At 60.3% G+C, this 14686-nt stretch overlaps 2 protein-coding genes across 3 annotated transcripts in view; one reads left to right on the forward strand and one right to left on the reverse strand.

Annotated features, from left to right (window-relative positions):
• Positions 1 to 267: 267 nt before the first annotated feature.
• On the forward strand, positions 268 to 2053 carry TMEM147 (transmembrane protein 147). 2 transcript variants are annotated; one of them, XM_045890351.3, is made up of 7 exons: positions 271 to 482; positions 551 to 620; positions 1058 to 1117; positions 1203 to 1339; positions 1477 to 1561; positions 1649 to 1770; positions 1854 to 2053. In XM_045890351.3, exons 1-7 carry the CDS (start codon positions 406 to 408, stop codon positions 1975 to 1977), a joined length of 675 nt encoding a protein of 224 aa, XP_045746307.1. In that variant the 5' UTR covers positions 271 to 405; the 3' UTR covers positions 1978 to 2053. The 2 variants fall into 2 exon arrangements, with proteins under 2 accessions (XP_064437554.1, XP_045746307.1); XM_064581484.1 differs by lacking the exons at positions 1203 to 1339; positions 1477 to 1561 and having other exon boundaries at positions 268 to 482.
• Positions 2054 to 4946: 2893 nt separating this feature from the next.
• ATP4A (ATPase H+/K+ transporting subunit alpha) overlaps positions 4947 to 14686 on the reverse strand; it is an 86207-nt gene continuing 76467 nt past the window's right edge. The window contains exons 8-25 of the mRNA XM_064581217.1: positions 14519 to 14632; positions 14046 to 14298; positions 13611 to 13879; positions 12835 to 13033; positions 12340 to 12449; positions 12125 to 12259; positions 11442 to 11634; positions 10528 to 10703; positions 9090 to 9226; positions 8865 to 9015; positions 8607 to 8775; positions 8345 to 8499; positions 7367 to 7490; positions 6816 to 6961; positions 6118 to 6251; positions 5717 to 5818; positions 5534 to 5625; positions 4947 to 5352 (exon numbers count right to left, since the gene is read on the reverse strand). Coding sequence (XP_064437287.1) covers positions 5324 to 5352; positions 5534 to 5625; positions 5717 to 5818; positions 6118 to 6251; positions 6816 to 6961; positions 7367 to 7490; positions 8345 to 8499; positions 8607 to 8775; positions 8865 to 9015; positions 9090 to 9226; positions 10528 to 10703; positions 11442 to 11634; positions 12125 to 12259; positions 12340 to 12449; positions 12835 to 13033; positions 13611 to 13879; positions 14046 to 14298; positions 14519 to 14632 — 2688 coding nt within the window. The 3' untranslated portion in view covers positions 4947 to 5323. The remainder of the gene's footprint in view (positions 5353 to 5533; positions 5626 to 5716; positions 5819 to 6117; positions 6252 to 6815; positions 6962 to 7366; positions 7491 to 8344; positions 8500 to 8606; positions 8776 to 8864; positions 9016 to 9089; positions 9227 to 10527; positions 10704 to 11441; positions 11635 to 12124; positions 12260 to 12339; positions 12450 to 12834; positions 13034 to 13610; positions 13880 to 14045; positions 14299 to 14518; positions 14633 to 14686) is intronic.

Here is a 14686-nt window from a genome sequence, read left to right on the forward strand (position 1 = left end):
GCTGGAACCCGTACCTCCCGTTCCCGCTGTCGCCTCCCCCGGGGAAGGAGGGCGCCCTGCTGGGAAATAAAAAAGCAGAATGCTCACAGCCGCGCCCGTGTGTCTGCGCCGGTCACTACGGGGTCACGGCGCGCCCCGCACGGAGACGCGCTCCACCTGCGCCCACCGGCCACCGCGCCCCGCCTCCGAGCCTGGCTCCGCGCCGGCGCACTGGGGCCGCGCAGGCTCCGAGGGCCGGCCGCGGGCCGTGACGTCAGTGCGCCGGCGCCGGCGCCGGCCGGCCTCCCGCTCCCAGCAGGCCGCGCGGGTCGCGGCGGAGGCAGGTGGGCGCCAGGCCCCGGGCTCCGGCGCCAGGCGGGCGGAGGGTGAGACCCGCGCTCCGGCGGGTCCCGGGCGGCCGGCGCCATGACCCTGTTCCACTTCGGAAACTGCTTCGCCCTGGCCTACTTCCCCTACTTCATCACCTACAAGTGCAGCGGCCTGTGAGTGCGGGGCGCCTGCGGGCGGGAGGGCGCGGGCCCGGGCTAAGCCTCACCGCCCGCTCCTGCAGGTCTGAGTACAACGCCTTCTGGAAGTGCGTGCAGGCCGGGGTCACCTACCTCTTCGTGCAGCTGTGCAAGGTGAGGGCGCCCGGGCCCCCCCGGGAATACCCTGGAAGACGTGCTCCGGAAGGGGCGGAACTTGGGGAGAGGTCTCCAAGCAACTTTTGTGTAGCACTTTAGTAAAATTGGGAAAACTCAGTTGTGTGGTGGAGCGTTTTGTACTTTGAGGCGGCGCGAAGTAAGCCAGGGTCCACACTGTGCTGCTAACCCTGCTGGGGTAGCTCGCTCCGGCACTTCCATGCCTGACCCGATCGCCTGGGTCACAGAACCCAGACTTCAGACCCCAACCGTCTCTCTCCCCTGATCCTGTAATCTCGTCCCCCTTCTGGTGGTCCCTCTCCGCAAGGGTTCCCCTGAACCCCAGAGCCTTACCCTCCACATCCACACTGACTTCCTACATAATCCACTTGGTTTATTCTCCTCTCCTTGCAGTGATCTCTGTTTTCTGTTCTCAGATGCTGTTCCTGGCCACTTTTTTTCCCACCTGGGAAGGCGGCATCTATGACTTCATTGGGGTGAGTGGGGCAAGGAAGGGGGAGGGAGTGCAGGAAAGGGGCCCCCTGGCACCTGTGCTCACTCAAGCCTCAACCTGACCCACAGGAGTTCATGAAGGCCAGCGTGGATGTGGCAGACCTGATAGGCCTAAACCTTGTCATGTCCCGGAATGCAGGCAAGGGGGAGTACAAGATCATGGTTGCTGCCCTGGGCTGGGCCACCGCCGAGCTCATTATGTCCCGGTGTGTGCAGCAGCCTGGAGCCCAGATTCCTGAGAAAGGACGCCTGGGTTCTAGGGAGGTGCTGGAGGGCGGGGGCTCAGATTCTGAGTGCTGAGGGTGTTTGGGTGCTGGAGAATCCCTCCCTTTGCCTTCCTTAGCTGCATCCCCCTGTGGGTTGGAGCCCGGGGCATTGAGTTTGACTGGAAGTACATCCAGATGAGCATTGACTCCAACATCAGTCTGGTACGCAGTCCTGCTCTCCCACACACCTTTGTCCAGCGGCTGTGCCCTCCCCCCGAGGCCTGGCCCTGACTTCCTGCCTCCCTGCAGGTCCATTACATCGTCGCATCTGCCCAAGTCTGGATGATAACACGCTACGACCTGTACCACACTTTTCGGCCAGCAGTACTCCTGCTGATGTTCCTCAGCGTCTACAAGGCCTTTGTCATGGAGTGAGCTGCGCGGGGTTTGAGGGTGGGTCCAGATGGGGGTGGCTTATCTGTTCTCCTTCTCTCATGGTGATGTTTCCCCACAGGACCTTCGTCCACCTCTGTTCCCTGGGCAGCTGGACAGCACTGCTGGCCCGGGCAGTGGTGACAGGGCTGCTGGCCCTCAGCACCCTGGCCCTCTATGTCGCCGTTGTCAACGTGCACTCCTAGGCTTGGTGCCCCAGACATTCACATACCCTTTCCCCGCCTCCAGGTTTCAGTGAAGTAAACAGTGCTTGGAACATTGTTTCTGCCTCCATCTCTCGCTCTCTCTGGAACTGTCTACCAATACCACGTTCACCGGGTTCTAGAGGCCCTTGTTCTGGCTTTGAAGCCAGGTAGACAGGCTGGGAAACTGGCCAACACAGAACTGGTTTGTTCTGTGTTCTACAGCAGTTCCTGGGCTCCTCATCTTCCCAGGATAGAAGGGCTTGGAGTAGATAGATCATCTTTTCTTTCTTTCTTTTTTTTTTTTTTTTAAGATTTTATTTATTTATTTGACAGAGAGAGACACAGCAAGAGAGGGAACGTAAGCAGGGGGAGTGGGAGAGGGAGAAGCAGGCTCCCCGCAGAGCAGGGAGCCCGATGTGGGACTCGATCCCAGGACCCCGGGACCATGACCTGAGCTGAAGGCAGACGCTTAACGACTGAGCCACCTAGATAGATCATCATTGAGCAGTTGCAGAGACCAGGGCCCTCGGGTAACAGGTGATAGAAGGAAGCTAGAATCCAGGAATATAGTTCTTGGGAGGCTTTTCCTCTCAGCCTTAACATGGCCCTTCTCTGGCTGCTTACCTCCTAGGCTCTCAGCCCAATCTCCCCTTCTGATCCACCCTTCATATGGCAGCCAGGGGGATCTGTCTGAAATCCCAGTTTTATTAGTGCACCCTCCTTGTCTACAACCGTCTCAGACTCCCCATTGCATATTGAACGGTCCAACCACCTGAACTCTGGGTTTTGCTCTTGAGGGTAGACTTACTATTCTGAGCTCTTCAGTGCTTTGGTTTGGTTCTGTAGTCCTCACATCAAATCCTGGCTAGAGTCTTCTCAGGGTGGGGTCCAGACAGTGCTGCAGCCGACTGGCACAGTAGCTGAGCCCACCAATTTGGATATTGTCCTGGATGCTGCCCTCCCTACCTCTTGTTTCACAAACTCCTTGGGAGCTTCTCAGGTGCAATCAGAAACCAGCCCCCTTATGCAGAGAGCAGAAGGGGAAAGGTGGCCACTCCACGTTGGTAGGTGGCAGGTTTAAGAAGCAAGGGAACTTTTCAAGGCTTTTCATTGGGTTGTAAGACACCTAGATCTCTGCACCCACCTGCCAAATCTTAAAAGTTTAGATCAGGGCCTTAACTGGGTTTAGTCACATATACCATCTAGTAGACCCACATCACTCTCTCAAGGCGAGGTGGGGGGGGGGGTGGATGCACATTCCAAGGACTGAAGGTCAACAGATCAACCTGTCAAGTTCACGGGCTCTCTATCTCCAACACCACCCTAGCCCTTCCCTGTCCTAGTGGAGCCAGCTGCTTGCCCCATTCCCTGCCCTGTCTGAGGGGCACGTGTCAGAAGCGGGGCTTTGAATATCACGTTTATGCTCCACCTTGATGCAAACCCTGCCCACCCAGGAAGGTGCTTCCCAGCCCCAGTGGATCCCCCAAGGCGAGGGATAGGGCAAGTGCCCCCTCCCTCCTTCCCTCCAGGCTGTCAGGTCCTGCCATACTGTTGCTTAACCCTGGACTGGGAAAGCAGGAGCACAAACGGCTGTGAGTCTTGGTGTGTGTGCCGAGGGAGTGTTTGCCCTCAGGTGGGGCAGCCACCACCTAGCCCTGCCCCCTTTTCATTGTCCCTTGAGGAGACTGGGTCCACAGGTGTCTTGGGGGAGAGGTGGAGAGGCAAACAATTGGTTGGGCATGGAGTATGGAGTATATGGGCACTCCCCCAGCCCAGCGGGGTGGCCTGTGACAGGATCGTGCTCCCACACCTCCGTCCCATGCCCGCCTAGTCTCGGACCAGTATGGGGACAAGTGAGGGTTGCAAAAGTGATTTCAACAACTATTTGCTGAGCAGGGACTCTGAGCTGGAGCCCCTGCTGGTGACCAACTATGTGGAATAATCCCAGCTTATGTGGGGCTCAGGGAGACCAGAGCAGTTAGGGTTGAAGTGGAGGGAGCACAGACCAGGTCAGGGACGGGCTGGGGGCCCAACCTGGAGGGCCTGGAAGACAGGAGATGTGAGCTGTTGGGGCAGGAGGAAAAGCCGGTGGCAGAGCCTATGCGGTGAGAGAGCAGGCCTGACTTTTCCAGTGAAACAAGAATTGGCTGGAATAAGATCGAGGTGGCTTGTGAAACTGGCAGTCAGCAGGGGCAGGACAAACCATGGAGGATCCTGGGCCAGGGAAAGACAGGGAGTTTAGGGCTCACCACGTTTCCCAGGGAGAAGGAACCACACTGATGGGACAGTGGAAGGAGCAGGTTTGGAGGATGATGCAGAGGCTACTGGGGGTCCCTGGGTCATACAGGGTGGAGAGCCACTGCAGAGACAGAACTGAGGCCATGGGGGCAGCAGAGGGGGGCTGTGGTGGGAGGGGTCCCGCCAGAGAGGCTCATACTAAGGAAGAGAGGTGAGGAAGGGGCTGGGGAGGGGTGGGAGGTGGGGGGAGTGTCAGGCAGTTTCCAGCAGTTGGGGAGTTAACTTTTCAGGGGAGAGAGGTGTGAGGAGGGGACCGGGACTTCAGCCTCTAGACTCAGTCCCACTGCAACAGAGGAGCAAATTGGTGGGACCAGAGTGGAGACACCTGCGAAGGGGGAGGCAGGGTGGGGGGCAGCTTGAGGTAGGAAAGATTCTGACACCATGTGTCAAGGAGCCTGCCAAGGAGAGATCAAGAACGTGCTGGGGAGGGAGCCCAGAGGTGGTGTCTAGGCGAGTGGGGCGGTGAAGGCCCCGCTCCTGGGGGTGACTGGGAATGCCGTCACCCCAGGCTCATTCCCCCAGGAAGGTTTCGTTGCGTACCTACGATGCACGAGGCTGTGTTTGAGGAACTGAGATACAGCCCTGAACAAGCTGTAGGACTGTGGGAGATCAAAGGGGATCAGGAAAGACACTTAGGACAGGACCTGGCACCAAATAAAAGCATCGTCGGTGTGAGCTAGTTTATTTCTGTCACTCAGCACAAGCGTGTTTGAAGGTCCCACAGGCAGCCCTCCTGCCCGCCTGGAGTGCGAAGGACAGACCTGGCTCAAAGGAGCCCAGCTCCCACCCCCTGCCCAGGCCCCCCTGCCCAGCTCAGAGCACCAGGCCCAGGGATGGCTCTGCCGGGGCGGGGGGGGGGGGTGCTCTCTGTGGATGGGGAAGGGGAGTGGGGAGGTCTCTCCAAGGTTGGGGTGCCGTGGGATGCGGGAGCAGACACGGATGGTGCTGGGGCTTGATTGCTTAGATGTTCGGGTGGCTGCCCAGAGGGTCCCATGCCCCCCACCTCTGCTGTGGGGTTTGCAAGGATGGCTTGAAGGCGGCAGGCCCTCTAATAGTAGAGCTCCTGATCCCACCAGCCTGGGAGGGAGAGAAAGGAGACTCAGGGCTGCGGGATGTGGGTCACGGGCACCAGGGGCTCTGAGGTACGAATCAACGGAGGCTTGATATGGAGGGTCAAGGGCTCGGAGGTCAAAGGTCAGGGCAGCTGTTCTGAGGATGGTCCAGCCCCCACCCCCAGGCCCTCGGTCTCCACACTCACTCCCTGGGCAACAGCGAACTCCCAGTTTCCGAAGCTCATCATAGACGAAGATGAGGAGGCCAAAGGGCATGGGGACCAACCACCACTGGTACCTGAAGGCCCAGGCGAGACGACAAGGTGAAGGCTACCCTCCAGTCTGTGTCCCTGTGCCCGTCCCTCTACTCACAGCTCCCGGCCCCTCACCGGATGGGCATGAAGTTGAAGATGTTGGGCATTCCGGGGCAGTAGCACAGGAAGCAGCCGATGCAGACCTGGAACACGATGGCGATCACCAGGATCCTGTTCCTGCGGGCAGGCGGGGTGGGACAGGCTCAGGCCGGCGGGCGCAGAACAAGGCCAGGCCGTGAGGAGCGGGGACGCTTTGACAGTGGACGGGGGTCCTGTCACATCTCCCCTTTGGTGGATGAAAACGGAGGGGCCGGGGCGGGGGAGGCAGGTGGTGGGAGCAGCCGGCCCGCGGTGGACGAGGCCCGGCAGCACCTGGCGCCGGCGCGTTTGCTGGCTGCAGTGAGCCCTCGTGGGGATCCGGTGGGAGCTGCAGCGGGGCTGGGGCGGGGCGGGGCGGGGCGGGGCCGTGGGGACACCTGAAGAAGCCCTGCTGGAAGGCGGAGAGGCGGCGCGTCTTGCGGATGAGGACGTCGGCGATCTGGCACATCTCGATGCTGATGAAGAACACGGTGTAGCAGGTATACTGCTGGTAGAGGCGCTGCCCGAACGTCTGCGGGCCGGAGGGGAGCAGAAGCGGCCTGAGCCCGATGGGGAGGGCCTGCGGCCGTAGCCCCTCCCAGCAGAGGATGGAGTCGGGGAGAAGAGAGAGACTCCGACTGCCAGGTTTGCAGGACCCCGGGGGGTGGGGGGCGGCTGGAGATCTTGGCCTTGCAGAGATTAGATGTCAGCGCCTGGGCAAATGGTAGCTCAGGCCAGTTGCTTTCACGAGGAAGGAGGGAGGCAGGCTCTCCCGCACACCCACAGGAAGGCACCTGGGAGAAGGGAGTCGGACTGCTAGGGCAGAATTTGCAAGGTCCAGCGACTCCGGTGCCCGGGCAGATGGCCAAGATAAGTGACGTGGGCCAGAAGGGCCTTTGCGGAACAGGGTGAGTGGCAGGAGTGTGGAGCTCAAGATGGTGGTGGGAGAGGCCCCAGAACCGGCAGAGAGTCCGGGGACCTGGGATGCTCCAGTTGAGCTCCGTCACATGCGGACGACTGAGTGTGGGCCACCCACAGGGAAGGTGGCACTGGGAATGAGGGAGCCACGGGCCGGGGGCGGGAGGCCGGGGCTCACCCACTCCTGGCCGTAGCTGTCCTGCAGATCTTGTAGGTGGTGGTTCTCCCAGTATGGTCGCAGCCCCACACACAGCAGTGGGAACCAGCCCTCCTGGGCCATGGCCGTAAAGTAGTCAGTGAAGCCAGCAAATGACTGGATGGCACCTGGGGGACAGGCAAGGTGACACAGGGAGACAAAAATGGAGACCTAGACAGGGACATGGAAAGAGACAAGGACATGGAAAGATAGGGACACAGAGAGCTACCCGCAGAGAGAGGGTCAAGGGCACAAGTACACAGTGAGTGACGGACATGGAGAGACAGAGACAAGGATCCCAAGAGAGATCAATAGGGACGCAAGAGACAAGGCACAGAGAGAGACAGAGACATGCCGAGAGACAGAGAAGGGACACGGGGATCACAGCAGACTCGGACTCAGAGAACAGCAGAGACCCAGGATCAAATGCCAACCCGGGGATTCAGCACGAGCCAGAGCCCCTGTGAGAGATGCCAAGGCAGGCGAGCAGCCCTGCAGGGAACCTGGGGCTCCCCGGCCCCACAGGCACTCACCTATCTGGAAGTAGGAGTAGGCAGCCAGGGGCTCATTGACCAAGCGGTCGCGCTTCGGGTTCCGTGGACGCAGATGCATGATGTCACTCTCTGCCTTCTCATATGCCAGGGACACGGACGGGAACTGGCCGGGAGCGGAAGGAGCCAGGGTTAAGGGTTTGCCCGTCCCCTACATGCTAGGAGGCTCCCCTCCCTCCCCCCACCGCCCCAGTGGACAGAGACAGGACTGAGGTTGGGAGGCAGGTGACCATGCGGGCACACCTGCCCGGATAGCATGGATCAGCTGGCCCTCCAACGAGGCCGTGGTGCCATGTCCGTCCACAGCTGTGTCCACATCTGACCTGCCGTCCATCTCCATTGGAACATCTGCATGTACCTCCCCTCCCCACCCCCCTCTCCCCCTTACTGTTTTTGTGTCCCTGTCTCTGGTCTCTTTCTCTGTGGCTGTCTCTGCTTTTGTGTCCCTGTGTCCCCCATCTCTCCCTGTCACTCTCTCTGCAGCTCTTCTGTCTCTGTGCCCCCAGGTCCTCCCTATCCCCCACCCCATCCGTCCGTCACGGTGGAACGGCCGCAGAGTAGACCAGTCAAGAGCAGAGGCCCCAGCGCCCCGGACTGCCTGGGCTCCAATCCCAGCATGCCACTTACTGGCTGTGTGACCTGGGACAAGCCGCTCAACCTGTCTGGGCCTCAGTTCGCTCATTGGTAAAATGGGGACGATAAATGAATAAAGCCCCTCCCACAGAGTGTTCATGAGTACAGAGTTAAGGGAGATAGTGTCTGCCTGACCCAGAGAAGACACGATGCAAGCGTCGCCAGATTGTGTGTGTGTGTGTGTCTGAGGGTCCTTCTCTGAGTCCGCAGGTCTAAGCCGACCTGAGGGTCCACCTGCGCGTCCCCGTCTGGCTGCCTTTGCACCCTGTGTCCAAGAGCGTCTGCGGGCCCCGCCCATCACGGCTGTTGGCGGGGCCGGAGACTCACAATGTCGGTGCAGAGCTCTATGAAGAGGATGGTGATGCAGCCGAGGGGCAGGGGCACGCTGACAGTGATGTAGATGAGGTACGGCGTCAGCTCGGGGATGTTCTTGGTCAGGGTGTAGGCGATGGACTTTTTCAGGTTATCAAAGATCAGCCGGCCTGCAGGGGGGTGGGGCGGGGAGAGCCTCAGCCTCCTCGCTGCCCGCTTCTTCCTGTGCCCACGCCGCCGCCCCTCTCCCCTCCCCGGTCTCCGCCCCTGCTCGGACCCTGCTCCACGCCTGTCACAATGGAGGCAAAGTTGTCATCCAACAGGATCATGTCCGCCGCGTTTTTGGCAGCGTCCGAGCCGGCAATGCCCATGGCCACGCCGATGTCGGCCTTCTTCAGGGCTGGGGAGTCGTTGACACCATCCCCCGTCACAGCCACGATGGCCCCCTGCGGGGGGGGGGGGCAGGGTGGTCAGGGGTAGGCCCACCCCCGGGCCAGCCCAGCCCACTGGCCCGCCTCCTTCATCAGAGTCCTACCAGTCGCTGGCAGCTCTCCACAATCACCAGCTTCTGCTGGGGACTGGTACGAGCAAACACCATCTCAGGGTGGGTACGCAGGGTCTCAACCAGCTCTGACGGGTCCATGTCCTTCAGCTGCATGCCATTGATGACGCAGGCACGGGCATCCCTGGGGGGGGGTCACCAGGGCCTCAGTCTGCGCAGGCTGTGGGAAGAACCACGGCGAGGGCAGCAGGGGCTTACTTCCTATTGACTTGGTCCACAGGTACACGGAGGCGGGCGGCGATGTCCTCCACCGTCTCGCTGCCTTCCGAAATGATACCCACACTGGCCGCAATGGCCTTGGCCGTGATGGGGTGGTCACCCGTCACCATGATCACCTGTTGGGGAGGGGACCATCAGACCCTGATGCCTTCAGTGCAGCCCACTCTCCTCGTCCTCCCTGCTGACCATCTACTGATAGACCCATTTGCTTATTCAACCACTGAATGTCAAGGACAAAACAGACGAAAATCTCTGTTCTCATGGAGCCAACCCTCTAGCGCGGGAGACAGAAGAGACGCAAACTAAGGGGACAAATGATACAGCCCGTTAGGAGAGAGGAAAATTAAGCTGAGTAAAGGGGATGGCAAATGTTGGGTGGAAAAAGAGGTGTCGATTTTAAGTGTGTCCTGGGAAAGCTTTGTTGAGAAGGTGACATCTGAGCAGAGGCCTGAAAGAGGCGAGAGAGTTGGCCACATAAAAAATGGAGGGAAGAGGGACGCCTGGGTGGCTCAGTCGGTTAAGTGTCTGCCTTCGGCTCAGGTCATGATCCCAGGGTCCTGGGATCGAGTCCTGCATCGGGCTCCCTGCTCCATGGGGAGCCTGCTTCTCCCTCTGCCTCTGTCTCTCTCTCTCTCTCTGTCTCTCATGAATAAATAAATAAAATCTTAAAAAAAAAAGAGAGAGAAAAAAACGGAGGGAAGGGTGTTCCTGGCAGCGGGAACAGCCAATGTGAAGACCCTGAGGTGCGAACGCACCTGAACTGTTGGCGGAGCAGCGGGGAGGCCAGCATGACTGCAGAGCAGTAAACGAGAGGTGGGGGGCTAAGGAATAAGCTTAGAGCCCAGCTCTCATAGGCCTTAGAGACCAAGGGGAGGACGTGGGTGTTGTTTGCCCAGCCTTGGCTCCCCAACTCCCAATCTGTCTTCAGGAACCAGGGTTGAAGTGAGGTCTCTGGCCAAGAATGGGCAAGTAAGCCCAGACCTGGTCAACCAAGGTACCCACCCCAGCCATGTGACTGGTTCAGAGAGGAACATGTGACCCAATCTGGGACAATAGCAGAAGAGGCACTCTTTTTTCTGTGGGGTGGCTAAACAGGTGGGATGTAGGTTGAGCTTCTGGGGGTGGTCATTTTTCTCGACCAAAATAAAGGGACTAGTCGAGTCCCTTGAGAATAAAGCCATCAGAGAGAAAAGTAGAACCAAGCCATGGAGAAAGGCAAATTCCTAATGACACTCAACTCCTAGATCCAGCTATACCTGACAATTCAGTCCCCAGAACTTTTCCGTTTCATGAATCGATAAGATTCCTTTTTTGGTTCAAACCACTTTCAGGGAGTTCTCTGTCACAGGGTTCCTCACCCCCAAATACTGCTGTCCTCTGTTCTCACCCCTGCCTGCTCCTCTCCCTGGTTGCATACCCGGATGCCTGCCGTGCGGCACTTGAGCACAGCATCAGGGACGGTGGCCCGGGGTGGGTCTATCATGGATACAAGTCCCGCAAAGCACAGGCCACTACTTGGAAAGTTCATGGCCTCCACGTCGAAGGCATAGCCAGGCGGGTAGTCCTTCTCACTCAGGTACAGTTGGCAGAAGCCTGACCAGAAAACAGGGAAGTCAGAGAGGAGTCCTGGGCAGACCCTTGCCCAGCAAGGCCAGGTGACGAGTGAAATAACCAGGCCCCTCACACCAAGCACCTGTGCATGCCTGACCCTGTGCTGAATCCTTCACATGATGTGAGTCTGTCCTCACAACCAACCTGTGAGGCTATTAGCATGCTCATGTTGCAGACAGAGAAACTGAGGTCTAGAGAGGGGATATTTCTTGCCAGACGAAAGATCCAGAATTGAACCACAGTTGTGCCTCCCAGGGTTGAGGCAGGGGTTAGGGAAGTTTAGGAGTCAGGACAAAATGTTCAGGGAGATCAGAGGTCAGGACAGGGATTGGGAAGTCTTGAGTTGAGGCAGGGACTGGGGAAGGTCAAAGGGTCAAGAGGAGGACACTGAAAGGTGGAAGTAAAAGCGATGGCAGGTCAAAGTTGGGGCAAGAGCTGGGAAAAACCAACAGATGTCAGGTCAGGCTAGGGAAGGTCTCAGGGAGGACAGGTGGGGAGGGGCTGGGTCAAGGTAGAAATTGAGGATGGACAGGGGTCAGGACTGAGACAGGGAAAGGCAAAGGTGAGTGTGTGCACTTGGGCAGGTTAGCTGTCAGCCGGGGATGGGAAAGGTCATGGTGAAGGCTGGGCTGGGAAGGTTGGGCGGGGTCTGTGCTAGCTCCTCCTCGCCCACAGGTTCGCCATCTACTGTGGGGGCTCACCGAGCCCTGGGGGGCTCACCAAGCACGCGTTCACCCAGGCCTCCCAGGCTAAGGTAGGCAGTCTGGAAGGCCTCACGCCATTGCTCGTCCAGCGGCAGCTCCTGGCCCTTGATGAGGATGGAGCTACAGCGTTCCAGCACGCGCTCGGGGGCGCCCTTCATCACCAGCACGTGCCGGGGGTCCCGCGGGTCCTCCAGTGTGTGGATGGACAGCTGCGGGCGAGGAAGCGGACGGCGTCTAGGAGGCGGGCAAGGGGGCGGGGCTTGGGAGAGGGGCGGGGCTGACGGCTCGAAGGCGCCGCGGGTAGAGCTTTGGGAGGGTACTGCGTGGCTGGGGGTGAGGGGCTTGCGGGCTGAGCAAGTCCTTGGTGGGGGATGAGGGTTAGGGGCGCAGTAAGGAGCCTGGGCGCTGGGAATGGACAGAATTAGGGTCGGAGATGGGCTGGGGCGGAATTTGGATTGCGAGCTACCCCACGGAAGGCCTAAGAGCTGGCGGTGAGCCCACCCGCTAAGGGACTGTGGGTGTGGCCTGCCCATAGGTGGGCAGCGGCTGTGGGCGGGGCGGGAGGTGGGGGTGGGGGTTGGCTATGGAGAGGGCGGAAACCGAGAGAGAAGCCCCGCGATAGGCCAGCGCTGCGTGTGGGGGTGGCCCGAAGTGGGCGGGGGGAGGCCGTGGGCGGGGCCGGGCGCGGCGGGCGCACACCTGGAACTTGTTGGTGGAGTTGAAGGGGATCTCGCAGACTTTGGGGAAGCGTTCGCGGTAGCCCATGGCGTTGCCCAGCGTCAGTTCCGAGAACTTGAGCAGCGCCGTCTCGGACGCGTCCCCGATCACTATGCGCTGGAAGCGGGGGCGGTGTCAGGGGCGAACCTGTCTGCACCAGGCTCCCGGCATCCCCCGGAGTCCCCCCGGGGTCTCACCTTGGGCACCGGCACCGCGTCCTGGCCGGACTTGAAGGCAGCGCGGTTGCACAGGGTGAGCACGCGGCATAGCGCCCGCCAGGTCTCCGAAGACTGGTCAAACGTCTGCCCTGGAGGCCAGGCGTCCGGGCTGGGGCCGGGAGGGGGCTCCGCGCGGGCCCCAGGCCCGGAGCAGCTCTCTCCCATACCAGAACCGAGCCCCTCCCTCTAGATTCAGGACAGGGTCCCCTCCCAGACCTGGGTGGGACCCAAACCTCTCCTCATACCCCTGGACGGAGCCTTCTCTCCAGACACAGTATTGAGTTTCCTAGGACCCCCGATACCAAGCCGCTTCGCAGACCTGCAGCTTCATAGACCCTCTCCCCTATCGGGAAGGAGCCCCTTCTCCATTCATGCAAAGCCCTCCCCAGGCTGCCTTCAGTAACCTCAGAGCTCCCTTCCAAGTCTACCATCTAGCAGATCCTGCCCCAGGCCCGTCTCCTCCCACCCCCACACCTGACTGGTCCTCCGTAGTGTCAGCCGTGTGGATGTGGTTGTCGAACCAGAGATGGGACACAGTCATGCGGTTCTGAGTGAGGGTCCCTGTCTTGTCAGAGCAGATCACTGATGTGGAGCCCAGTGTCTCCACCGCTTCCAGGTTCTTGACGACACAGTTCTTGCTGGCCAGCCGCTTGGCTGTCAGGGACAAGCAGACCTGCCAGAAGGGGTGAGAAGCGCAGGGAGCCTTGACCCCAGCCACCGTACTACGTACACAGCATCCCTCCGCAAAACCCATGCTTTTCTTGCCTCAGTGTTTTCTTCAGCCTGTGCTTGCCACCTGGGATGCCTCCCCAATCGGCCCAGAGGAACATAGCCAGGCCCCTCACTAAGCTGCCCAAGCGGAGGTTCTGTAAGTTCTCATCAACACAACCACACCGAGAAAACAAACATCCTCTGAGCCTCCCCTGGGGCTGGCCTTGCTCTGGATGCTGACTGCTGAGGGCTGCCCACGCTGGACCTCAGCCTCCTCCAGTCAAAGATGCGGCCTGTTCACCTGTGAGTCCTCAGCGTTCAGTATACGGTGTGGCCCAGAGTGGCCTCGGTGAGTGGTTGCTGAACGGATGGGTAGATGGAGGGATGGGGGGTAGGGAGGATAGCTGAGGGAAGGTGCGTGGGGGGGAGGTGAGTGGGTGGAGACGGCCAGAGATGATGGAGGCAATCCTGGGTGAACAGACAGACAGATGGACGAGCCTCCCAGCTCTCTGCACCTCTCTTCCGTCTCCCCCACTCACCGTGACAGTGGCCAGCAGCCCCTCGGGCACATAGGCTACCACGATGGCCATGAAGAAGACCATGGCCCGAAGGAAGGTGTAGCCAATGCACATGGCCACCACAAAAAATGTAGCGCCGAAGAGGATGGCCAGGCCTGCGATGATGTCCACAAAATGTTCGATTTCAATAGCGATGGGTGTCTTCTCGTTTTCTACTCCCGATGCCAGGGACGCGATGCGCCCGATGATGGTGCGGTCACCTGTGTTCACCACCAGGCCTTGGGCTGTGCCTGCCAGCGGGGCCAACAGGGCACCTCAGGGCCGGCCGGGCGGAGGGGGGTGCCCGCCACGGGAACCGAAGGGGGTGCGGCGGTGGGGCTCAGTATGGGCCAAAGAGGGGCAGGGCAGGCAGCGGGGTTGGCTTGGGGAGGGTGGGCAGGCAGGGACCTCACAGACCCTCAAGGCACATGGTGGAGAAGAAGGCGATGTTGCGGGTCTCCAGGGGGCTCTCGTGGGTACACTCGGGCGAGCGGGTCTGCGGCTCAGACTCTCCAGTCAGCGACGAGTTGTCCACCTTGCAGCCCTGCGCCTGGAGGATCCTGATGTCGGCTGGCACTCGGTCCCCACCTTTCATCTCCACCAGGTCGCCCACCACAAGCTGGTCCGCGTTGATCTGGAACTTGTCCCCATCCCGGATCACAGTTGCTTGCTGTGGGGCGGGGGAGGGGGGGTGGAGGTCGCTGAGTGCAGGGGAACGTGGGGAGGGGCAAAGGGGGAGGGTTGAGAACCTAAGGGGTGAGCCGGAGGCCACAGGTGCAGAGGAGCTTGGGCCTGGTGGGAGAGCCCACACAGACCCAGGAGCCTCCCTGCGTGCCCCTCCCCCCGGGGGTGCAGACCCGGAACTGAAGTGACCAGTCTGCAGGACCCACCTGGGGCACCAGGTTCTTGAAGCTGGCGATGATGTTGGTGCTCTTAAACTCCTGGTAGTAGCCAAAGCAGCCGGTGACCACGACCACAGCGATGAGGGCCAGGGCCAGGTACAGCTGGGTGGAGGTGGGAAGGGGGTGGATAAGAAGAGGCAGGAAGGTCTCTGCACA

The sequence above is a fragment of the Mirounga angustirostris genome, unplaced genomic scaffold (genome assembly GCF_029215605.1).
Source record: "Mirounga angustirostris isolate CCGP_5_RB_7025 unplaced genomic scaffold, mMirAng1.0.hap1 SCAF_16, whole genome shotgun sequence".
Classification (NCBI taxonomy): Eukaryota; Metazoa; Chordata; class Mammalia; order Carnivora; family Phocidae; genus Mirounga; species Mirounga angustirostris.

Coding starts and splice junctions, on each gene's coding strand:
- TMEM147 (XM_045890351.3), top strand. CDS start 406: ATGACCCTGTTCCACTTCGGAAACTGCTTCGCCCTGGCCTACTTCCCC. Junction 1,340..1,476: donor GCCGAGCTCATTATGTCCCG/GTGTGTGCAGCA, acceptor TGCCTTCCTTAG/CTGCATCCCCCTGTGGGTTG. Junction 1,562..1,648: donor TTGACTCCAACATCAGTCTG/GTACGCAGTCCT, acceptor GCCTCCCTGCAG/GTCCATTACATCGTCGCATC.